Consider the following 25,254-nt stretch of genomic DNA (forward strand, 5'->3'; position numbering starts at 1 on the left):
CTCTGGGCCTGATGAAAGGGCTGCTGGGACTCTAAGGATAACATAGAAGCAGCCATCAGAGAGACTTCTGGGCTCCAAGATCTCTGAGCTTTAAAAATTGTACTCTGCCTTAGGGATAGCGCTAGCTGCTTTCAATTTTTTTTTTTTTTTTTTTTTTTTGCGGTACGCGGGCCTCTCACTGTTGTGGCTCCTCCTGTCGTGGAGCACAGGCTCCGGACACGCAGGCCCAGCGGCCACGGCTCACGGGCCCAGCCGCTCCGCGGTATGTGGGATCCTCCCAGACCGGGGCACGAACCTGTGTCCCCCGCATCGGCAGGCGGGCTCCCAACCACTGCGCCACCAGGGAAGCCCTGCTTTCAATTTTTTTTTTTTTTTTTTTTGGAGTAATCCCCAGTCCATCCTCTTCTCTCCCTCCCCACTGCCACCTTCAACTCCTAAATCAACCAATGCTGTCTCTGGCCTGGATCACACAGTCCACCTCCCTCTTTGTTTCGCAACCGCCGGCAGCTTCCCTTCACCCTGGGGATAACATCCAGTGTCCCACGAGGCCCTGCAGGCTTGGACCCCTGAAGACTGGGCTCCCCTTAAAGGCATGCCTGACCATCAGCTCTACCCTCTAGCCTCCCTTAACTTCTCGCTGTTCTTCGGAAGTACCTAGCTGGTCCTTCTCCAGAACATGGACACCTGCTGTCTCCCCAACCCTGCCACCTGCCCCAGCCCCCCTCATGGCTGGCCTCTCACCACTCAGGTCTCTGCCCAAATGTTGACTACCCAGAAACCCCTTCCTGTCCTGCATCTAAAAGAGGACCCTCCTGCTGTCAGTCTAAAACCCCTCACTCTGCTGTGTTTTTCCTTAGCACTTCGGATTCTTAAATTATCCTGTTTGTTTACTTACTTGCCTCTTTGTTAACTGTCTCTCAAACTAGAATCTAAATTCCGTGAAAGCAGGAGGCTTTGCTTTCTTTTACCCCACAGTATTCCCATTAAGAGTATCTGGCATACAGTAGGTGCTCAGTAAATACTTGCTGAAGGTTCTTGACTAAATTATCTTGCAACATTCCTGTGGGACAAAACAAAACAAACATCCTCTCAGGGCATCAGGGATGTGGTCACTGTGTCACTGGCTCTGGATTCAAAGTGCAGGGTGGCTGCTTCTGATTGGTGGAGCCCAGGTCGCATGACCATGTTCTAGCTGCAAGGAAGGCTGGGAAAGCACGTGTCTGGCCTCTCCAGTTTCATTGCAGAACTGGGGCTCTGAGACCCATCACTTGAGACTGCAGGGAGACTGGACACAGCCCAGAGGCATGCAGCAAGCTGGTAGTGGAGCAAGTCCTCTAAGCCTTGCTGTTCTCCATGGTTCCACACTGCCCATAGGTGAACGCTGGGGAAGAGACAAGGGCGATACATGTGGGATGTTTTTCTTTTCCCTTGAGTGGCTAAGGAATAGTTACTGCTGAGGGAGGGAGGAGACAGGGAGTTGTGGGCCCCTGAAACCTGGTGGGTGGCGTTCTGCTGGGATACGAGCCTGAGCTGCAGGTGGCACCTGGAACACCTACCTGGTGACAAGGTTTAAAAGATTGGCTTGAAGGCAGTGCCAAGGGTCTATTCCTTCCTTCCCACTCCCTGGGCCCCTCCAAGAAAAGTCCAAAGGGTATAGATTATTCCTTGGAGAACTAGGAGAAGGAAACCAGCCCAGATGTTTGAGGTAAGGTGTTCTTCGTAGACTGAGGTTCTGGGGATTCACCAGCCTTGACCTCAGTAGCCCTTCTCCACCCTTTCTGGTGTCCCTTCCTTTTCTCTCTGCCATTCTCGGCAGGGCAGGATGGTAGCTCGAGCATTGCTGGGGCATCGCTTGCCTGCCTGTACCCAAGCTCCCTTCGTCTGTTTGAGGCTCTGGTTCCATCTTCAAGGAAACAAGAATGCGGTGGATTTGGACTCTGGTTGGCTCTTGGCAGCTGCATGTTCCTGGGGAGGTCGCCTAGCCTCTCTGAGGTTGCTTCTTTTTTTTTTTTTTTTTTTTTGCGGTACCCGAGCCTCTCACTGTTGTGGCCTCTCCCGTTGAGGAGCACAGGTTCCGGACGCGCAGGCTCAGCGGCCATGGCTCACGGGTCCAGCCGCTCCGCGGCATGTGGGATCTTCCCAGACCGGGGCACGAACCCGTGTCTCCTGCATCGACAGGCAGACTCTCAACCACTGAGCCACCAGGGAAGCCTTGAGGTTGCTTCTTCATTTGAAAAATGATATACATCTTTCAGGATAGTTGGGAGGATTTGTTGAGACAGTGTGAAAAAGTTCAGAACTTAATAAATGTTCATTGTGTATAACTTAAATGTGAATCAAAATCACTCCTGTTTTTCTCGCAGCATCAGCTACTTACTGAAGAGGGGAGATGGGCTATCTGGCCCAGTGTCTGATGAGAGGAGGTTGAGAGAGCTGGAGCTCAGGGACTCTGCCAGGACAACTGTCCAGCACAACAAGACAAGGTGTACTCTCAAGGGGTAAGCCCAAAATACACAAGAGCATTAAAAAAGTGAAACACATTCGTGGGTGACAGATTCATAATGGGATTATTGATTCAAACACAGATCCTTTCTCTTCCTTGCATTTTCCACCCTCCTCCCTCCAAAAATTGTTGCTGACGGCTGGGAGGCGACTCAGGGAAGAAGCTAGCAAGAGACAATGACTTGGCTGCAACTGGTGCTAAAAATGACCAGCATCACAGCAAAGGAAGGAGATGGCATCGTCCCTCATCCCTAATCTCCCTCCCTGAGCCTTAGTATCTTAGCTGTAACAAGGGGGAAAGAACTTGAGAAGTTGAGTGGATTCAATGCCATAAGGGGTCTGACACCCATTAATAATAGTAGTAAGAATCGTGATGTCTGGAGTCCCCAGGGCCAGACACCATGTTAAATGCTTTAAAAACAGCAGCTCCTTCAATCGCTGGCCCAAACTCCATGAAGGCCGGGACTAGGTCTGTCTTGCTCCCTGGCATATTGTCAGTCCCAAGTATAGTATCCTCCTGCATGATGATGATAATAACCAACTCTCCCAGGAACCTTATTTTGTTTACTCACAGTATAGCCTTATTCACCATTTTCAGCACTGCACATTTCTAATCTTCATGACAGTTCTAAGGGGTAGGTACTGCCATTATCCCCATTTTATGGATGAGGAAACTGAGGCACAGAAGGGAAAGAGAAGCCGGGTAACTTTCCCAAGGTCACCAAGCAAGTGATAGAGCTGGAGTCTGAACCTAGAAAATCTGTCTCTAGAGACCATGCCCTTGCCCCCCTGTGCTAACTCAGGGGGTCAGGGAATGCTCACAAGTCCAGTGTCAGGCTGTTTTATAGATAAAGCAAAAGAAGCTAAAAGGGAAGTTAAATGATTGGCTCTAAGCCACAGAGCAATTAGGCGACAGACCCAGGATGTGGGTCCAAGGTGACCAAGCTAAATGCCTCTGAAAGGGTACAATTTACTCCCCCAGGCCAAGCCCTGGGGGCCAGCCTTTCCCTGTAGCCCCAGCCCTGCCCCCCGCGACCCCAAGTCCACAAATGTCCTCAGTTTTGGTCTGACCTCAGCTAGGCAGCTCAGAGACAGCCCTCCAACCAGGAGTCCTTCAGGAGTCCAATTCCAAGGGTGGGACTGGCTGCAGGCTGACGCTGGGCCCTCCCTTCATCTGTAGCCTCTGGCGAATGTGCCTCTCAGAGGGCCTGGGGCTGTCCCCATTCCCAGCCTCCTAGGGCAGGGTGGAGACTGTCTTGCTGGGAGTGGGAACTGGCAGCTTCACATACAGTGTTTGGTCAAGAGATTTTTCATCCTCCTCTCCTGGCAAGGCAAGAGCTGAGTTTCCATCACTCACATGCTTGCTTTCCATCACTCGCTTCCTTGCCCATAGGCTGGCGTCTGGCTCATGGTGGATGTCCCATGATAAGTCAGGGATATGACAGCTGCCGTTAACAAAACTTCGCCATTCAACTTCCCAGGGTAGGCTGGCATGTAGAGGAGTCCGAGAGAGGGATGGAATCAAAAGGAAACAGCTTTTGACACCAGACTCATTGGAGGTTGAGTCTGGCCTCTCTCTGCTGCTTACAAGCTAGGTAGCTTGGGACAAGTCACCTAACCTCCCTAGGAACTTAAGTTTCCATATTCATAAAATGGTGATAGAAATTCTTATCTGGAAGGCAAAGCCACTGCTCTGCACAGCTCTAGGGGGCATCATTCACACGGTTGTCTGTGTGAGTGGTGACACATGGAACCCAGCTCCATAAAATAAAGGCAAAAGATGCCCCGAGACTGCAGATCCCTGAGTCTGTACCTTGCAAGTAAGAATAGGTATGTGAACTTTCGAATGTGGAACCAAGATACTAACAGGGTCCTTGTGAAGACCTGATATTATGCTATGGAAAGGGGCTGGGAGCGTGGATGCACGGTAGGCATGGCATTATTGTGGGATAAGGAGGCGGCCCTTGGAGTGAACAGGGCCCCGCTCCCAGACACCTGCCGCACTGAGGGATGTACCTGCCTAGTTCTGGATCTTGTGTGGACCAGCCCAGAGCAGATGAAGACCCACCTCACAACAGCCCTTGAGGCAAGGCCTCAGCTTCCATGTCCTATAGGGTTTCTTCTTACTTCTCAGTTTGGCCTCACAGCAACCACAGAGGGCACTAGATATCCTGGCAGTGGGCTGGGAGAGTTAGGCGGTTTCAATCTATTTGGGGGGTTGCAGTTGACTAGCCCAGAAATTCTGAATGGAATTTCTCCCCAGCCTTGCTTTCCAGTCTCTGCCTAAAACAACTCACCCTGTCTTTATTTCCCCTCAGAGGGTGCCTTCAAGTCAAGACAGCTTTATTAGAAACCTACCACTGTATGCTACGCTAGGCACAGTGGAGAGGAAGGTGCCAAGGTAGATAGACAGTCCTTAGTCCCACAAAGCTCACAGAAGAATTAGCTGAGGAGGTGGAGTGCAGGGACTCCGGGGTCCATGGTGCACGTACGTGTGTGTGTGTGTGTGTATGTATAGAATCACCTTCACTTAACACTTGGACCCAAGGGAGCCATCCTCCCTGAAAGCAAGGAACCAGTAGCTCCACTGCCCACCTTTAGAATTTAAGCTTTTCTTGTTTCTCCAGGTGAGGGTCCTGCCTGCCTAGAGCAGTTCCCTGCAGCCTCTCACCACTTTTCAACTGGCCCAGCTGGCTGCACTTCTGCAGCTTCCAACACAGGAGTTAGTCAAGGGATCCCCATCGAATGGGCACAGAAGCTCACCTTTTAATTGCCTCTCACACCCTCCCTTCTCCCTCCTCCTTCCCTCCACTTCAACAATGCCATCCGCTTCATTTGTCTGTTCAGTGAACTCTGAGGTATAGCAGACCCCCTGACTTGTCTATCTGATTTACTGGGAACCCCTAGCTCCTTGCTCAGAGCTAGTAAGGGCTCAATACATATTAGTTGAGTGAATGGTTAGAAGAGTAATGAAATCTTTCCATGGAAGTTGGCAACCCTTCATGTTTATTCTAGGAAGATGTTCAGGTGTCCACCGGTGTTCTCCAAAAGAAGTTACCACCACTCTTCTTTCCCTCCAGGAACACCTACTCCTGACCCCTTTATTCATTCATTCATTCATTGGGTATTTATTGAGTAACTCTTCTGAACTAGGCATTGCATCCTGTGCTGGGGAGACAAGCTTTGAGCTCTCCCACCCCATCTCCCTCTTCAAATCCCCTTCTTTCTCCCCGTTGCCACCAAACACCCTGCCCAGGACACTTGCCCCTTCCTCGTTCTGCCTTTTTCGGAGTGGTCCCATATTTGGGTTTCTTTGACCCCGCCAAACCTGTATAGGATTGAGGGAGGGAGGGAGGGAGGATGGGAGGGAGGCAGCAGGACTCCCAGTCTCTAGCACCTGCCCTCAGTCCATCCCTCCACCCCACCCCAGGGACTGTCCAAGCCAGCTCTGCCCAGAATCCCTAGCCACTCAGCCTCCTGGAACGGCCCTGAAACTTGTTGTCTCATCTCAGCCTCTGGGGGCCCTGCCCATGGGCGTCCTGCAGAGCCCACCCGGTGCCTGGCCCCCAGCGCCCTGGCCCCTCAGTGCTGCCCGCGGCGGGAGCTGCCAGCTTTTTGGAATTCCTAATCGCTCCTGGCCCCGGTGATTGGCTGCTCAGCTCTGACCCCACTTGGGCTGCCGCCTGGTTGGATAAAAAGGGAATCTCCTTGGGGCTCCAGAGCATTAGACATAGGAGGGGGCACCTGGGACCAACTTCGTGAAGCGGGGAGCCCGGCGGGGGGGTGGGGGGAGCAAAAGACCTGCGGCCTCAGCCCCTTCAAAGAGCCGAGAGATGACGGGGAAAGCCGGGGAAGCGCTGAGCAAGCCCAAAGCCGAGACAGTGGCCAAGAGTACCTCGGGGGGCGCCCCGGGCAGGTGCACCGGGTTTGGCATCCAGGAGATCCTGGGCTTGAACAAGGAGCCCCCCAGCTCCCACCCGCGGGCTCCCCTCGACGGTCTGGCCCCCGGGCACTTGCTGGCTGCGCGCTCCGTGCTCAGTCCCGCAGGAGTGGGCGGTATGGGGCTACTGGGGCCCGGGGGGCTCCCCGGTTTCTATGCACAGCCCACCTTCCTGGAAGTGCTGTCCGACCCGCAGAGCGTCCACTTGCAGCCGCTGGGCAGAGCGTCGGGGCCGCTGGACACCAGCCAGACGGCCAGCTCGGGTAGGTGAGGGCGAGGCTGTGTGGCTGCCTGACTGGGGTGACAGCCGGGAACCCCACGCCGTCGACTCTCGCTTGCACCGCAAGGCCTCCTCCGGGTGCACAAGTTCGTGCTAGGCCGAGAGATCGCAGAGCGGGCCTGGAGCCGGCGCGCCCGGGGCGGGGGCTCGGAGGATGCTCCCGGCTGCGGCCGGGTTTTGGCCTCCGCGTTTCCGGCGGCCGAGCTGTGCTGCGGTCCCCGCGTCGGGCCCGGCTCTGCCGCGGCGCCTGATTGGGGCCCCACTGGAAACAAGGCTTAGGGTGTCGGAGCGCGTGGGGCAGTCGGGGGTCTCCTTCCATTGCTCCACTTCGGCCTCGGCCTCTCGGAGGACCCGCGCTCCTAGAGCCCGATTCCGTTCCGGGCTTTGGCGGCCCGGGAAGCGGGTGCCAGCTTCGGGCCCCAGCCCTGGTGTCCAAAGTTGTCTTTTCCTTCCTCCTTTCCTCCGTTCCAAGCCTCCCGCATTGGTCAGCTGGGTTTTAATTTTCTCCTCACGAGCTTAGACAACCCGGCCACGGCGGCGGCCCAAGGGGTCGCAATCCGAGATGCCACCTAAGCGGCACAATATCTCGGATCCCGGCGCCTCGCGGGCTCGGGACCCCTGGACGACCCTGCCGCGCCCTCCGCGGGCAGTTTTCCCGGCCTCACGTCTCCGCCAGCTCGGCCCTCCGGCTCTGGTTCGCGCTCTGCGATTTCCCCGATTTTTCGCTCTCGTTTAATTAATTAATTTTTAGTTGGAGGGGCAACGAAAAGTGGTGCGTCGCAGTCTCTCCAGTCCTGAGGGGGGGCGCATGGTGCGGGCACTGGAAAGGGGGTTGTGCCCGGGAGCCCCCAGCCCTTCCCGGAGTCCAGCTCTCCGCGCCCAGGCTCCGCTCCTGCGGGCCACCTTCCGAACCCCGGCGCCACGGCTGCTAGCGCAGGGCAGGGCGCCGAACCCGGGGCACCGCCGGGGGGCCCTGCGACCCGCGGAGGCTGTCGCGCCCCCCTGCTGTCCCTGCCCAGGCGTGTCTGGGCCTTTGCTTCTCAGAACGAAACAGAACGGAATGTGTTCACGACCTCGAGATTGCGGCGCCGGCGTGGGTAGAAACAGCCGCGGCTTAGGGATGGCGTAGACCTCACGGAGGGCTCTCCGGGGAGACGGAGCAGGCCCGGCTGCTCCCGGAGGCCGCCGGGGGTGGGGCCCCCGCGGGTTTCGGGAGCCTGACGCGCCCGGGTGCTGCGGAGCGCGTCCCCCATTCTGCCGCACGTGCCTCCGCCCGCTTTTCAGATTCTGAAGATGTTTCCTCCAGCGACCGAAAAATGTCCAAATCGGCTTTAAATCAGACCAAGAAACGGAAGAAGCGGCGACACAGGTAAGGCCCCTGCAGCGTTTTCTGTCATCTTCCTGCTCACCTATACCCTGCCGTCGTTCCCTGATCGGGGGTAGGGTCGCTCGGACCCTAATTTCACCGGCTCTAGATCTGAGGTCCGCTGCTGTGCCAGGACGGGGAGACCAGACATTGTTTGGGGACATCCGTCCGGGGCCCTGGCGTCCGGCCGTGCCGGGTGAGGACTTTGACCGTCCGCCGGGGAAGCGGCACCGTTTCAGGCTTTCTCCTGCTTCTCCAGGAGAAAGGAAAGCCCCCAACTAGGGCTAAACCCGAGCCAGACAGGAGCTGACGGCCCCCAGGTGCCAGCCCTGCATCGGCACATTCGGAGAGCCACGCACACCTCCGGGCGGGCAGATCGGCTCTCCCCTCCCGCCAGAGCCGGTTCCTCTGCCCTCTGCCCCGGCCCCTATTCCTCTCGCGCCGTCCCTGTCAGCGCCGCCAACCCCCTATCTTTCTGCGCCCACCGTTCGCAAAATCTCGAGCGTGATACCCGCATGGATGGCAAATTTTCCTTTGGCTTCTGCTCCTCTGTGATCCGTAAGCCTCAGTTTCCTTGTCTGTAAAATGCGGAGGGAGGAGTGTGTGCACTGAAGGACTCCGCAAGCCCTCGCTGGAGTGGAGTGGGCTGCCTTGGAGGATACAGACTAAAGAGCGAGGGTTTTTTTGTTTTTGATTTTCTTTAAATATTTTAAAAATAGACATTACTTGCACAAAGTTAAAATACAGTAGGTGCCGAAAGGTATATCCTGAAAAGTAATTCCCCACACCAGACCCGCATTCCCTTCCGCAGCCGCTACCAATTCCTTGTGCAAATGTATGAGGAGGTTTTCAACAAATAAAGGAGTGAGAACCAAAAATCGACCTGACTTCCTGCGGGTGCTGTTTGCCCCTGCGCTTACCCTAGCTTTGTTTTCCCAGATCTCTCTCCGCCCCAGTGCGGATGGAGCGCCCGCAGGGTTCCGGATCGCTGGGTGGACGTTTCCCCCTGGGGTGCTCTCCATCTCATCCTCTTCTCCCCAATTTGTTCTCAGCCTCTTTGCACACTTTCTCTGGGTGCTTTTCTGCGTTCCTCTCTTCCTTCACACCCGGAAATGACCCCCACGTTTTAAAACGGTTCTTCCTCACCTCTCAGGCCCCAACAGGTTCTGGCTTGAATGGGGGTGAACTTTGACTTGGTTTCTTGGTGACCTCGGTTTGTTCCCTTCAGGCGGCTGTTTGTTTTTGTTTTGTTTTGTCTTGTTTTATTGTAAATGGAAACGTTGTTTTTTTAGTCCTGATCCTGGGTCATTTTTTACATTCATCCGTCCAGCAAATATTCATTAAAACACCTCCGATGCATTCATATCATGCTGGTGGCAGGGTGGGGGTAATCCTGTCAGCCTCTGGAGCCTGGACAGGGACCTCCAGCAGGGACAGGGACCCGGAGGGCAGGTTGGAGTCCGGCTGACCGGCTTCTGTGCTGCTGACCGAATAGAGGTGGGGGAGGGATTCCCACAGCCAGGAGAGCCCCGGACAAAGCACCCCCAGGAGAAGTGCTTCTGCATGGGGGCATCTCCTTGTGCAGCACTTGGAGCTGACTGACCCACGGCCGAAAGTCCATGCTTAAGTTTTCTAACCCTCTATCCTCACCTGATACCCCCTCCACCAGGGAAAATTGGGGTGCTTTGGAGGGTTCCCAGGGAGACAGGACAACAGCCCTAGGTTTCGGGCTATTTCTGGTACACGAAGGGAACAGATTATTGGAGAGAGGAGAATGGCTGCTGCAATTTTTAATTAGTAAAAAATGTGTTTTCCTGAGCCTCTCTCCTTTGGGGAGTTCAGGTAAGAGACCCTGGAATATGGTGATGAGAGGCAAGCATCTCTTGATCACCCAGAAACACAAGAGGCTTAGCAGGGGTTAGAGAGGGGAGTGGGAATGGAGCAGCAGCCTTTGGAGTCTCTCAGGTTTTGCTCTTCCCTCTTCCTGGAAGGCTCAGCTCTGATAGACTGGTTACTGGAAACTGAAGGGTCTGGGGTTCTGCGTAAAGCCAGGAGCAGGGTTTGGGTCACGTTGTACGGGGCGCAGGGAGACTCCCTGGAGGGCACATCAGCATAGACACTTGGATTAGCTCTGAGGCAGGAACGAGGGGAAGTTTGGGGGATTTGAGGCATTGTTTCATTTTGTTTCTTTCTTAACTCCTTTCTTTTTTGTTTTGTTTGGTTTTTTTGTTTTGGGTTTTTTGTTTGTTTTTAATGAGAGCCGAGGCTGGCACTTGAAAGGTTCTGAATGACCTGCCATCCCCTTTCCTCTTTGGCTTTGGCCACGCCCCAATAGCTGTGTGCCTCAGTTTTCCTAGTTTTGAAAAAGACTTGGATGTTTTGATTGTTTATTTTGACTGTTCAGGGACACTTCGGTAAGTGGCAGGAGAGGAATAGAAAGCAGCAGATCTTCAAAATTCTGAAGAATTAACTTTCTGTATACATAAGCATTCTGTTCTTCCCAAGAGGATAGGAGAAACACTTTAGAATCAAACCAGTCATTTTCTATAAAGAGCAGAATCTTTCTTTCTCACACATCCCCCTCCAGCCCCCCCCCCCCCCCGGCGTCATCCTCCAAGACGTTAAAGCCAACACCAGCACGAGGAGTATACGGGGCTGACATTTGTACTTTTTCCTTGTGTTGGGAGAGGCGAGGGCAGCAGCGAGGGATTTTAAACCACACCCCCCCCTCCCATGCTGTTTCCAGGGTCCAAATCCCGGAGGCTCAAGCAGGGAAGGTACCATTGTTCAAGTGGAGTCTACGAACAAATCTGGACTATACTGCTCCCCAGCTTGTTGATGAGGGTGCAGGATAAAGGTCACCTAGAACCTGGTGAAATTCAGGTCTGAAAAAAGAATTTGTGTCTGTAAGTGGGTGTGTAGTGTATTTATTCAAGAAAGGGGGCTATGAACCCCCTAATATTGGAGGTAAAACATTGTATGTACTGGAGCATATCCATTTGCTAGGGTGAGAGGATGTGGCTTTTACTGGATTCTTAAAGCAGTTTATGACTCAAAATAGGTCAATGTGAACCGCTCTGTGGGCGCTGGGGGAGTGTGTGGGAAGGCACTCTTGGGATGACCTGAATGAAACTCCCCTGAATGGGGCTCCCGCTGGGTGAGTGGCTGAGCCTGTGTGTGGGATGGCGGGGAGGTGACCCTTCACTTCTGAGTCCAAGAAGGGACAGAGCACCCCCTTTCCCTTCTCCCTGCCCCCAAGACTGCGTGGGGCGGCTCTAAGGAGCCTTTAGGTCTGGGCAGGTGAGGAGAGCCGGGCGTGCTGAGGTAGGGTGAGGGGCTGCTAGAATCAGTTAGTTCTCTGCTGTACAGATGCTGGGGCTGGGGCGGCTGCTGCATTTGACCTTCTGGTGAATCTCTGAACTCTGAGTACGATTTAAAAGATCGACCCTCCTGTCTGTGGGAGGAGCCCAGGAAGCTGGGCCCGAGGAGGCTGAGGCACTTACTCACCTGGTGAGCCCTCCACGCTGTGCCTGGGAGAAGAGGGGCTTTCTGTAGTTTTCTAAAATTTGTGTCTTAACACCCTTTCCCCCCAAGCACTTCCAGGAAGATTCCCAGTATAAAATGTCACTGAGGGCTGAAATAATACTCCCCACCACCAGAAGGGTAGTGTGGGCCCTCAGACTTGAATGAAGAAGAGTTTAGAGGATGGGGGGGGGGGCGGGCAGGGAGCGAGGTTGCATCCGATTGTGCTGGCCAAGCCTGGGTTTGGGGTCTGTCCAGGAGCCATGGGGGAGGGCCATTCTGTCCTCTCTGGGACAGCTTTTTCCATTTTGGGGGTCCTGACTGATTTTTTTGCTCCCCTCAGGACAATCTTTACCTCCTACCAGCTAGAGGAGCTGGAGAAGGCATTCAATGAGGCCCACTACCCAGACGTCTATGCCCGGGAGATGTTGGCCATGAAAACGGAGCTCCCGGAAGACAGGATACAGGTAACAGCTCTGAGTTCCTCTCTCACACTTTCCTTACCCTCAGGGACATCGACTGCCCCAGGCTCCCAGACACCCATCTCCCACCCCGCAGCAGAGTGTGTGCTTGCCTGTAATCACGTCCTCATGCACAGCAGTTCATTTAAGCAGGCAGGTGTTTGCTGAATACCTACCATGTGAGATGGGCACTGCTGGGGGAACAAGAGACTTAGCGGAGGAGGCGAGGCCTGCTGCTGCACTGTGGGCTTCCTGAGGAGTATGTGAGACAAACCATGTGCCTGGAGGTGGCCCCAGGCCTCTCTGGGTGCCTGGGGGTGAGGGAGCATCTGTCTCCCTTCCTTCCACTGCTTTCCCTTGAGGAAGAGGTTGCCCCCTCCTTTCCTATCTACTCCCCACCACCTCCATCTACCTGAGCCTCCTGCCTCCTCACAACCCAACAGCTGGCCCTGCCCAGGGCTGCTGCTCCTTGACTTCTCCCAGATCTGGCCCATGATGTGCTCATTAAGCCCCTCCCCGTCACTGGAGAGTTTTGTGGCGGAACCAGCCCTGACCTGGACTGGGCTGTCCTCAGCTCTGCTGGGTGCCCAGCCTCCTTTCATCAGTGTCAGGATCCTCCCAAGTCCAGGACGCCCCTAGCTGGGCAGGAGTGGGCTGCTTAATCATTTCTTCGGGAGGAGATGAAATCTGATGATTCTCCAGACAGGGCCTCTAAGAGCAGGAAGAAGTGATGCGGTTGGAGGAACACTTCCAGAAGCTTTGGGGTTGCCTTAGTTGGATCAAGACCTTTAATCAAAGTTGCTCCTATCGGGACACCTGAGTGGCCCGGAGTAGTTGACGGCCCAGGCTGGAAAAGGGCAGAAAGGGTCCCGACTTCCTGAAACCCCGTCTGCTCCGAATCTCCTCCTCCTTTGTGTCTCCACATGTGATGTGAGTTGGGGCGGGTAGGGGACAAGTCCAGAGGAACCGAATAAGGTGTGTAGGTTCCTTGCGCTCCCTCACTGGAGAACCAGAGAATGGGAAATGAGGCGTGAGCTCCTTTTCCAGAAGAGCCTGCCTCTCCACTGGAAGTCTATGGGGAATTTCAGCCAATGGCTTTAGACAGTGACACTAACAATAAGCTCAATTATTCATAAGCAGATTATCTGTTTGGCGTATTATCCATGGTGGCCGGGATCCATCATACCCCCCAGCTGAGTTCCAGTGGGAACAGGCTGGGTGTTGCTTCTGGATCTTGTGTGTGCGTGTGCGTGTGTGTGTGTGTGCGTGTGTGTGTGTGTGGTCATGACGAGCAGCGGGGGTGGGGTGAGACTCCCCGATTTCCCCGTTGGTTGGTCCCACATTTGCGCTACTGACCAGTAGGAAAGAACAGCCTGTGCCTTGCGGTGGCTCGTCCTGAAATCCCTTTGGCTGTGGTGGTGGTGGTGGGTGGGAGTGTCTGAAAGATCTGGGGAAGCTCGCCCTTGCCCTCGGCTGTCACTGCATTGCTGCAGATGCCCAGCCCGCAGACTCTAGGCTTTTTAAAATCGCCTGGGGCGTTGTCTACAGGGTGGTGTCTGAAGCCACCAGAACCAGCATGGATGAGCCAAGAGTGTGGAGTACATTGATTCCCTGGATTGTGAGGACTGGCTGTGGAATTTGTGGTTATGGGAGAACCAACGCAAGGATCTCTCCAGCTCTTGCAGCACCGCCTGGTTCTTTGGCTAAATCATGCCCCCAGAAGGTGTTTGTGAGTTGTCAAATAGCCGTGCCCCCAAGCGTTTTACCAAGTGGCCTGGGAAAGGTCTTAACATCTATCGGTGGCAGTCACAGCTCTATCCCACAGAGCAGTTCTCATGTGCCCAGTGCTCTAACTATGGGACATGCACAGGAGAGGCAGGGTGGTGCAGTGGTTAGGGACACCAACTCTGGAGCCAGACTGTCCTGGCCTCACCAGTTACCAGCTGAGTGACTGTGGACAAGTTACCTCACCAGCCCGAGCTTCCCATTGCTCATCTGTAAAATGGGGATGACAGTGGCAGCTGCAGGTGTCATGAGCCATGTGTGTGGCATGTTCCAGTGGGTCCGGCATGGGCCCAGCTCACTTGGTTTGAGCTCTGATCTCATTAAATCCTGGCGACAGCCTGTGGGGGAGAGAACATTAGCCTCCTTTTATAACTGAGGAAAGTGAGGCCAGACAACTAGTAAGTGGGGGGACACAGGGACCCACCTAAGGTCACTTTAGGCTGCACCTAAAGCCCACTCATTCACCACCTGCCTCTTGGGTTTGAAGCCTTTGCTTTGACTTGAAGCTGGAGGAACAGAGATGATTTGATGTCAGGTGGGAGGCCTGTATCAAATCTTCTTTATTAAAAACCCCCCAATATTTATTGAGTACCAGATACTGTTCTAAAAACCCCCAAAACTCACTCATAACAAAATTATTCTTTGAATGAGCGAATTCAGGTACATGAGTTCAAAAGGGTGAAACGTGAGTCACCCTTGCCACTGTCCACCGGCAGTCCCTCCAGGGGTTACCAGTTTCCTTTGGTTCCTTCCAGAGATAGTTTATGTATATTCTTTTTTTAAAAAAAAATTTTTATTGGAGTATAATTGCTTCACAATGTTGTGTTAGTTTCTGTATTCTATTCCCAAAGGATCCTCAGAACGCCCGATGGACTAGGTACTATTACTATTCCCACTTTACAGGTGGGGAACCTGAGGCCCAGAGTTCAGACCTGAGTCCCTTTAGACTCCAGAACACTTACTTCACTACACTGCCACCCTTCCTCCTCATTTCCTCTCAGCATGTTGATTTAGTGGAACCAGTGCGTCTAAGGATGGACCCTACCACTCAGAGCCAGTCCCCTCCCCTCCCCCAGCTTTCAGGCCTTTGTCTATGTGTTGAGGCTTAAGGGGAAGGGCAGTTATTAGAGGCTCCAAGTCTGAAGTTAGACATTCTCAGGTGGAATGGAAAGGTTATTGGACTGGATATCCAGTCAGGGACCCAGATCTTAGTCCTGGCTCTGACACCCACCAGGCATGGCAGAGGCCAAGCCATCTGTAAAGGAAAGAGGGGGAATCCCTCCCAGAGAGCAGCCTCCTCAGGATCACCTCTCTCACTGGGCCCCTGGGCTGCCATGGAGGAGTGGGACAGCCCCAGGTGGACAGCTGGGACACACACTTCTGCTGGGCCAACCCAAGTAAGCCCCTGGATGTGTCTGAGACCTACTGTCCAATGTCTAACAAGAACACAGTGTAGATGTGAAAAGTCAGACACACCTACTTCTAATCTTTGTTTCACTGCCAGCAAATCAAACTCTGAGCCTCAGATTACTCATTTGTGAACGAATAATAACAAAAAGTATCGAAAATAATTTAACAAAAGTATTGTTATTGGCATTATTAGTGCATAGCATTGTCCCAGATATTAAGTGCTTTCCATGCCCTTTTTCATTACATCCTCACAAAAGCTAGATGAGTTAGATGCTATTCTTATCCCCATTTTCTGGATGAGGAAACTGAAGGGCTGAGAGGTGAAGTAAGTGGTGGACTGGGATTCAAACCCGGTACTCAAGTACTATCTCAGGAGAGCAAATGAGGGAAACTGGAGCACCCATCTACAGAAACTGGAATAATTAATGCAAATTGCAGTGATGAGGGACCAGCCCCCTCAGTAGTGGCGATTCCCTCTGCCTTTGTGCTTTGAGGGCAAGCACTTCCTCCCTCTATATCTCTCTGGGTTGGAGTGTGAAGGGATAAGGTGCATTGCTGGGGGAAGAAGAGATTTCCAGTCTTCATATCAGACTCAGACATGAAGTCCTTTCTGTGTCTCTGAGAAATGCTAGGATATGGCATTCTGGAAGCCCCTGCCGATGTCAGCCCTGGGGAAGAGGAAATGGATTTCCAGATTGACTTTATTTCCTCTGTGTGGTCACTCATTCTCAGAGTTGTAAGACAGGAGAATATTAAGCTATTCACTTATGTTTACTGTATTTTTTTCTGACAAGAGTTGTATTTATTTAAAATGCCTCCATTGCAGAGATATGGAGGCACAAAGTGGACAGAGACATCTCACCTCCACTCTTAGCAGCCTGGTGTGTTTGGAAGGATGATATTTGGATTCTCTGACTAGCACTGTTCCATTCTGCCTCTTTTAAAGTGGTCCCCTCCCAAGGGTAGGGAACAAAGTTTTAGGGGATTATATTCCAGAAGTAAGAAGATAGCTGCCTGGATGGGAAAGGGTTTCCGTGTGTCTCAGCCCGGGACGTTTATGAGATCACAGGGCAGCTTTTTAAAATTACCCGTGCCAGCCCCCCACACCTAGCAATGCTAGGTTTGGTTTGATGTGGAGCCTGTACGTTTTTAAAGCTCTCCAGGTGATTGTGCGTAGCCAGTGTAAAAATGCTGGGTCAAGGGCTTCCCTGGTGGCGCAGTGGTTGAGAGTCTGCCTGCTGATGCAGGGGACAGGGGTTCGTGCCCCGGTCCGGGAAGATCCCACATGCCGCGGAGCGGCTGGGCCCGTGAGCCATGGCTGCTGAGCCTGCGCGTCCGGAGCCTGTGCTCCGCAACGGGAGAGGCCACAACAGTGAGAGGCCTGCGTACCGCAAAAAAAAAAAAAAAAAAAAGCTGGGTCAGAGGCTCAGGAAAAGAGTTTCAGTGTTTCAAGTGGGTTAATATGAGTGGAAGAAAGTGGAGTACTGGGTAACCTGGTGGGATGACCTGTCCAGAGGTTCAGGGAAGGATGCTGCATGAGGCTGCCAGGAAACATGGGCAGAGCTGCCCCCTAGTGGACATCAGAGGCTACAGCAAGGCCAGGCTTTTCTGGGCCTGAAGCTGGGACTGGAAAGGGTGTGCTGAAATATGCTGTCAGAAGTGCTGAGTGGATGTGGAGTGTGAGGTCGTTAAATCACGCCAGCAATGAGCCCATATTAATCAGCTTCCAGTCAGAGGAGAGAAGAGAATCTAAGTGACTATGATGGCAAGTGCCACATGGCCAAAAAAGCCGGGCCCGATAGCCTGGGGCAAGACTGGAGGGCAGGGCCTGGGGTAGCCAAGGGGCCAGAGGTGCAGAGCATCTATCATGCAGGATGTCTCCTTTAGTGGGGCTATCCTGGAGGGACTGCAGAGGGAAGGAGGCCTGGGCACATAGTCCTGTGGGGATACAAGGCTGGGAACTCGTGAATGCAAGAGAAGCCCTGGTTACCCACAAAGGGAGAGAGACAGCTGACAGTGTTGCCTGCCGGCTCGATGGGTGCCCTGTGGCCGAAGAGCATCCATTTGGCGAGAAGCCCTTTCCTGGGTCCAGTCCATCCTTGGAGGCACAAGCTCTTGGGACCCTCTCTGCCAGGTGTCGACAGCCAGAGGCCTCCTACCTGGGCTCTCTGAGTGCTACTGGGCACCACCTGTGAGGGGAAGCGCACCAGGAAACCCAGGCTCTTTTCCGAGCTAGAAGATCTTCCCCCTCTCCTTTCCCTGGGACTACCAAGTTGGTGACCCTTGATGTCCCTTGTAGGCCGCTTCTCAGGCACTTGGAGGCCCTGAAGTGGAAGGCAGGGCTCTGGTCCTTGCTGGGGCCTGGACGCAGGCTCTCCTGAAGAGTTGCGGACCCGACTTCCTTGAGAGTGGAGCAGTGTCTTCCAGAAAGTACGCAGTCAGGAAAGTAGAGAGATTGGAGGAGTATTGTGGGCTTGCCAGAACCAAGAGACCACGCAGGAAAGGGGGCCTAAATGCTGAAAAGACATGTCAAAGGTGGGAGATGGGAGGACCCGGCTTTATGGGAAAAGTGTCACTGAGCATATTTGCTTGAAAGCAAATCCTCATCTCGTAGCACATTTGTCCCCAGAATTCGCCCAGCATCAAGCCAACGTTTTTCAGTTCTTACAACATGCCAGGCATTTCCCATGCACTATTCTGTTGAATTTTTAACAACAAACCTGCAAGGAAGTGGTACCATAGGGCAGAGGAAGAATCGGAAGCTCAGAAAGGTTAAGAAATGCACCCAAAGTCACAAAGGCAGTTGGAGATAGAGCAGGGGTCTCCAACCTAGGTCTTCTAGCTCCTGAGCATAGCCAGCTGCATGGGTGGTCTCTTGCATTTGAGCCTCAAGGGTCTGGGAAACATTAGAAACGCGGGAGAGTTGCAGGGGCATCTGTTTGGCCCCTAGAGGGGAAACTCGAGGCTATCTGCATTAAAATCTTACAGCCTGAAGGTTAGCTCTGTACCCCCATCACACCTCCTGGAGTTGTTACTGTTGTTATTATTATTATTTGTCAGTCCAGCCTTGCTGCAGAGCACGTGGAGAGGGCCAGGAGGGCAGGTAATGCCCCTGATTAACCTGACCCCTGCACAGACTCCCACTGACTTTCTGTGCCTCCACTGAAATAATAATAAGTAGCTTTTATTGAGCACCTTCTGTGTGACAAACACTGATTTTAGGCACTTTCATTAATCCCTGAAAAAGTAGGTATTCTTTTTTTTTTTTTTTTTGGATATTCTTCTTTTATGCTTGAAGGGACAGAGACTGAGAGAGAGCAAATAACTTGCCCAGGATCACACAGAAATTTTTGCCACAGTTGGGAATTCCAGTTCAGGACTGGCTGCTTTCAGTGCTTCTTGCAAATGTTTAAGTTCTGCACACATGCTGGTTGCTTCCAGGAAGGGAAGAGAAAGGCAAACATGAAGAGTGGTTAGGGTTAATTCTAATTCCTTGTCCTCTTGCCTCCAAGGCACCAATGCCACAGCTTCCCTGCCAGCTGTCCTACAAAGAAATTGTTTTGGCTGTCCAGGTTTCCTCCATAAACTGGAGCAGCATCTGGTCTTCAAAGAGCCAGGCATTCCAGGAGCCCATAACCAAGGGTCTGGATGACTCCTGGTTTGAGCGACCAGCTGGCACCAACTCCCCTTGGAGCATCTGTGGGCAAAGTCTGATCTGCAGACCAGTTATTCATTTGTCCAAATTAGGAGACTGAGGAAAATGGTTCTGTTTACAGGCCCCGGAGATGATCTGAATCCCAAGTCTGCACCCTCTTCTTCAGTGTTCCAAGAAAGATGCTGTTTCCATCTGAGAGCCCTGCCCCCCCTCAAGCTCATGGAATCCTGGGGAAGCCAGGGCAATGCACCTTTCCAGGCACCCACACTTGGGGGGGTGGAGGGAGTGGGAGTGGTAGCGAGCATCTCTGCTTTTGTTTACTCCACAATCCCTTCTCCAGAATACCTGATGCTATTTATTTTTATTTATTTATTTTTTTGCTGTGCCATGCAGTATGTGGGATCTTAGTTCCCCTCAGGGCTCGAACCCTCGTCCTCTGCATTGGGAGCTTGGAGTCTTAACCACTGGACCACCAGGGAAGTCCCCAGAATACCTGACTCTAAACCGTACTGAAAACAGACACTTCTTTCATCAGTTTGTCAACAGAACTCATTCTTGGCAAAAACCAGATCTGACCTCGTGCTCTTTATTTGTCCCTTATGAATATGTGTATGTTTTGCTGCAGAAATCAAAGCTGGTTTGACTATGGGGTACCACTGCTGCTGCTGCAGAATGTTACATAACATGTAATATATGCATCACATATTTTTTCTAAAATCCAAAACATTCTGGAGTCTGGTCCCAATGGGTTCCAGTTAAGGGCTTGTGGTCCTGTTGTTTTGTAATGCACCGTATTCAAGCAGGAAGGTCATCTCCTGCCCAGGAGGCAGATGGCTTACTTAGATTCATAAAGATAGCCTTCCCAACCCTCTGTGGTCAGACTTGGAATTCCACCTTAGAATTCCATCGCCAAGGGGTTCATTCTTTGCTGTCTTCTCTGTGAGGTGGTTGAAACCAGAAGTCACTTACACCTTTCTGTGGCTTAGTCCTTTTAGATTTTTCCTAGGTGCAAAAAAGCTTGAGACGAGTACTTGTAGAGGACGACCAAGTGCTAACGGGAAGGAAGATAGAGCAGGACAGAGGTCTCAGACAAACTTCAGGCTTTGGGTAGGGCAGAGGGCCTGCGGGACAGACAGGGCCGCAGGGGAGAGATCTAAACACACCGCAGAGCCAGGCCAGGCCGATGGCCGAGTTAGCCCGAACTCGCATGGTGCACCTATTTCCGCTCTTTAGTGCACGGAGCGCAGCCATCTAGTAGCCTTCACATTACATAAACCCGTTCCTTGGCCAGGTTCGCTGAGTGCGGTCTGGGTCTAGACCAGAGGGAGGCCTTGCATTAGCTCCGCAGCTTTCCAGCAGGGACGGCAGGTGCTAAACCCGGTGGTGGCAACAGTGCGGCTCACCGGAGGCGGCGCCGCCCAGGGAGGGACGAAAGATCGTTTTCTAACAGCGCGGGCGCGGGTCAGTGTGAGGATTGAGAGGCCCGGGGTGTCTGAGGCCGCATCTCTCCCATTTTTAGAGTTTCCTAGTTATTTACAAATGAAGAAATGCCAAAACAGGTTACACACATTTGGGTCAACTTAAAGGTGTGCGAGGACCGTGCGGTCTGGAAGCAGCCCCGCAGAAGTCTGTGACCGCGGGGCTCTGGGCGCCTTGTGGGTGCGGCCGGGGCGCTCCCTGCTGGATGTGGCCGGCCGCGCTCCGCTGCAGACTCGGAGCTGTCGGGAGCTGCCAGGGAGCCCACTCCGCCACCTGGCGGCGGCGGTGGGAACCGCAGGGGCGCGCGGACTCCGAGCCCCCGCCGAGGCCTCCCCGCGGCCGAGGCAGCAAAGGGTTAAGCTGTCAGCGGCGCGATGTTAAACAGGTGTCAAAGGCTCCCCATATATCTGCAGATTGAAATCAAATTCTTTGCCGTATAAAAAGATAAATTACCCAGGCGCTGCCGCGCGTCCCACTCATCACGCCAGCGCCAGACGGCAAGCAATTTTTTTTTTTTAATGTGCTAACGACCTAATCAAGCAATCAAGTCGGAGAAGATTGCAGAGTGACCGGGGCAGCCATCTGCCGGCAAGCCCCGCATTCATTTCCCGCGCCCCCGCGTGGGGAGCGGGCCGGGGAGGGAGCTGCCGTGGGGGAAGAGGGGAAAAAATCCTAAACAAATTAACACCCAATTTTTCCTGTCTAATTAGTTAAATGAGAAGCGTTTGGGGTCCCCCGGGGAGGGGGGGCGGCTTGCGGCGCGGCTCGCTCTGCCTCCCCAGCATTAATTAGTGCGGGTCAATGCGGCGGCTCCCGAGAGAGCAGCCGCTTTAATTTCCCGTGATATTTCAGTGCTTGAGGCCCATCGATTCAAACAGAAATTAACTTATTTTTCAATCAGCCCAGGGCTGCCCCTGGGGGTGACTCTTCTTTTGCCGCCTCCTGAATAGAGCTGGAGCAATTTTTCATCAAAAGCTGAAACCTCCGCCGCCGGGGGCGGGGGAGGGGGCCCGGAGGGAAGGGCGGGGACCTGGCCGAGGTGAGGGAATGGAAATCGCCCAGGAAACTAATAGATTCTCCCCGAACCCGCCTCTGCCCTCCCCCCATCCCCCCACATCACGGGGCGCTTGGGTGGCTCGCCGCCGCCGGGGTCAGGGCCTGGAGAGGCTGTGAGGGGACCAGAGGGGGCTGGCGGGCCTGGGGTCCTTCCAGAGACCCCCGGTCTGCCGCGGGCCTCTCACCTGCTTGAGGGACAGTGCAGCTGTCCCTGGCTCTGCCTCCTGTCAGCTGCAGGAAGCCTCAGGAAAAATGCTTGGGGGGACCAAGAAATTCCCCCCTCCTCCATGCATGAAAGGGACCCAAGGATCTCCTCCCAAAACCAGGCTGGAGTGTTGCAGATACCCCCAGCCCACCCCATGCTCTTTCAGACCCTGCACCAGTCAGCTTTGGGGCCAGAGAAGCATCCCCTAGAGTGTCCCCTACCGCACTCTCCTAGGTCCCTACCTTCACATGCTCCTCACACCAGAAGCATTTTGTCTTCCTTCCCTGACTGAAGGATGGTTGCCCAGCTCCCCCAAATGTCATTCGGAGTTAGGTCCAAAATTGTGCACAGTGGGTGCATGGCAGGGCAGGACTTGGCCAGGACAGGGCAGAGAAGGGAGGCTGACTCAGGCCTCTTGGGAGTGTCCCCTGCCCTGCTTTGCAGCCGTTCCCAGGCTTCCTGACACCTGGATGAAAAGGCCTGTGCTGCCTGAGTCCACACTGACCTCGCCTGCTGGGACTGCTCTGGCCTCTGCAGTTCTGGTGGAGACAGAGCCCTGAACCAAAGGCACTGGAAAGGACTTTGTCCTGTACGAGCCAGAAAAGGGATTCTGTTTGTATGCTGGAGGTGTGAACACTTGCAAGAGAGCTATGAGGGTCGGGCTTCTCGGCTGCAAACTGAGGACCACATGGGGAACTGCCCATCTGCCAGACCCTGTCCAGGAGGTGTCCCTACTCCATCACCTTAAACTGCTTTGATTTAAAAAAAAAAAAAAAGACCATTTTGCCCATCATGTTCTCACAGGACTTGTGTCTCATTCTGGACACCCTGAGCCTGGAGGAACCCCAGGGGTACTTCGGGGTAGGTGAGCTTAAGTAAGGATGCCCTGCTGGAGAAAGCGAAGTCACAGGGGAATGGGGCCGTTGGCAATCAAAGAGGCGGGTCCCTTAACTCCAGGCAGACACAGCGGGGTAGGGGCCTGGCCTCTGCCTGGTGGAGGACGCCCCTGACCTGTTCGTCTGCACTTACAGGTCTGGTTCCAGAACCGAAGAGCCAAGTGGAGGAAGCGAGAGAAGTGCTGGGGCCGGAGCAGCGTCATGGCGGAGTACGGCCTCTACGGGGCCATGGTGCGCCACTCCATCCCCCTGCCGGAGTCCATCCTCAAGTCCGCCAAGGATGGCATCATGGACTCCTGCGCCCCGTGGCTGCTGGGTAAGAGCCTGCACTCTCCCTGGGGCCCTGCCCCCGTGGTGAGGGGAGCGGGCTCCCTGGAGGAGGGGACAGAGCCCTGGAGCAGGGACGCCTGGCCACAACGCCTGGCGGGAGAGAGGCCCTCCAGAGCCAGTCTCCCGGTCTCCCTTGGGGGGCTCAGAGGGCAGGCTGCGCCCGGGGCTTGGTGTCTGTCCCTCACACCCACCTACTGGGTGCCTAGGACTCTCATCCTGGACGGATCCCCCCTGTGAGTTCTTTTGTCCTGTGAGCAGGGGATGGCTATTGCCCCAGGGTGTGTATCCTCCTCTTCCCTTGGCTGGAGCTGGGGTTGTGGTGAATGAAACAGCCCCTCTTGGGGGTTGAGGGGACCTCTAGATCCCTTTGGCCACCATTCTGGCTTTGCCCAAAGGACTTCTTCCCCCTAAATCTCTCCACCTGCCATCCTCCCCCATCTGCCATCTGGACCTGTGTCTGACAGCAGCGCCAGCTTATCTTGGAGTTCTGAGATCTGGAATCCCAAAAGGGAGGGCTCGGGAGCAAGTGCTGTGCTCAGGAAGGGACAGACAGGACTCCCGGGGGCCAGGTGCCCAGGGACTTGGCTGGGAGAAGCCCTCTGCCGGCCTGGTGCCCCGCTGCTGCTCCGCAGCCTCATCCCCGGCCCCCCTCCCGCTGCCCCGGCCCCGACCCCGACCTCTGGGACTCGCGTGACTGCGGTGTATGAAGTAAGGCTTTCTGCTCGTCCTTAATTCTGGCCTCTCTCTATCTTTGCCGTTTTCAGTTCAAGATGGCTTTCCCAGGCGCTTTTCTAAACCCGAATACCAACAATTCTTTTTAGGGATGCACAAAAAGTCGCTGGAGGCGGCAGCTGAGTCGGGGAGGAAGCCCGAGGCGGAGCGTCAGGCCCTGCCCAAGCTCGACAAGATAGAGCCGGAGGAGCGGGGTCCCGACGCCCCGGCCGCCATGTCCCAGGAGGAACTGAGGGAGAACAGCATCGCCGCGCTCCGAGCCAGAGCGCAGGAGCACAGCACCAAAGTGCTGGGGACTGTGTCCGGGCCCGACAGCCTGGCCCGGAACGGCGAGGAGCCGGAGCGGGAGGAGGCCCCGGACGAAGACAGGCCAGCGGAGAAGCTGAGTCCGCCGCAGCTCGAGGACATGGCGTAGGCAAGGGCGCGCAGACACCAGAGCCCCAGGACTCTGCTCGGCTCTGCTCGGGGCCTGTGGTGCTGGGAGGTGTTCTCAGAGGCGGGGCCCAGGCCTGCTCTCTGCCACCCTCCCCCACCCCACAGGCCCTCTGTGACCCCCAGGGGACTTCAGGCACAACTCAGTCCTGGCGGAGGCTTTGGGCCACGCTGAGACATCCCTACCTAGTCCTGACCTGGCCAGCACCCTCCTCCTCCAACTAACAGACCTGCCTCAGAAGCCTTCTTGCCGCCCCAGACCACCCCCTCAAGCTGCTTTCAACTCAATCCTTTGGCGGCTCTCCGTGTCCGAATCCACCCCTTACTCTCTGTTCTCTTGCTCAATAGCGCCCTCCTTCCCAGCGCCACACCCCCTGTGGACTGTGCTCTGCCCAGACCCAAAGACCGCTGCTGCAAACACACTGGCCGCCACAGCGGCGACACGGATGGAGGACCTGCACCCCAGTGCCGGTGTCCTGAGCGCCCCAGCCCCCAGCGAAACTCTGCTCCCCTGCCTGCTCCTTCCTCAGTGTGGGTGATGTGCTGTCCTGAAGGCCCAGGCACAACCCCTGCCGGCCCCCGGCGCTGGGGCCCAGATTCCAGATTCAACTTGGAAAGTCTCAGCCTGGGCCCCTCGGCCAGCCTTCAAGTCCTGCCCTCCACAGTCAGACTCAGGAACCCACCCTCCACACCCAGCCGGTCCCACCGTTCCTCCCCACACAGGTGCCAGTGCCGCAGGGGGCAGTGTACAGTACCTGCAGTGAGGCCAAGGTCTGCCCTGCAGCCAGGGGGCACCTCTCACAGCTGCTGTGACTCACTGCACCTTTGGGAAGCCAAATCCTCCACCCAGGGCCCTTGGGTGTGTGTTTCTAGAGCATCCTGACCGCCCCCTCCACCCCCCAATATGCTGCCTGTGACCCTGACTTGCTGTGCAAGGCATCCTTCCCCTAAAGATTCTTGCAAATCACTGGTTCGCATGTGCCCTGCCTTGGAGCAGCCCAATCGAGCTGTAAAATGAACACATAGGAAACCACAGATCTTGACTCAACTTGATCCAGGCCATTCCTGGAGGGGGCCTGGGGCTATAAATAGCCGTCACAGTTGATCACAAGAAGAGTATGAGAAAAGGCTAGAAGGAGAGCAAGGGAGGAGCCAGTGTTAGACCCAAACTAAGCTACAGGCACACGTACCTTCCTGCTGGGT

General features: G+C 54.6%; 1 protein-coding gene across 1 annotated transcript; it reads left to right on the top strand.

Moving 5' to 3' along the window:
* Positions 1–6,295: 6,295 nt before the first annotated feature.
* VSX2 (visual system homeobox 2) lies at positions 6,296–24,554 on the top strand. Its single transcript, XM_004262232.4, has 5 exons — positions 6,296–6,705; positions 8,007–8,091; positions 11,954–12,077; positions 22,693–22,873; positions 23,709–24,554. Exons 1-5 carry the CDS (start codon positions 6,336–6,338, stop codon positions 24,032–24,034), a joined length of 1,086 nt encoding a protein of 361 aa, XP_004262280.1. The 5' UTR covers positions 6,296–6,335; the 3' UTR covers positions 24,035–24,554.
* Positions 24,555–25,254: the final 700 nt, after the last annotated feature.

The sequence above is a fragment of the Orcinus orca genome, chromosome 2 (genome assembly GCF_937001465.1).
Source record: "Orcinus orca chromosome 2, mOrcOrc1.1, whole genome shotgun sequence".
In the NCBI taxonomy this organism is placed as follows: Eukaryota; Metazoa; Chordata; class Mammalia; order Artiodactyla; family Delphinidae; genus Orcinus; species Orcinus orca.

Excerpts from the sequence above, each read along its gene's own strand:
- VSX2 (XM_004262232.4), top strand. The coding sequence starts at position 6,336 with ATGACGGGGAAAGCCGGGGAAGCGCTGAGCAAGCCCAAAGCCGAGACA. Across the intron at positions 8,092-11,953 it reads CGGAAGAAGCGGCGACACAG|GACAATCTTTACCTCCTACC; the intron begins GTAAGGCCCCTG and ends TGCTCCCCTCAG. Across the intron at positions 12,078-22,692 it reads TCCCGGAAGACAGGATACAG|GTCTGGTTCCAGAACCGAAG; the intron begins GTAACAGCTCTG and ends CTGCACTTACAG.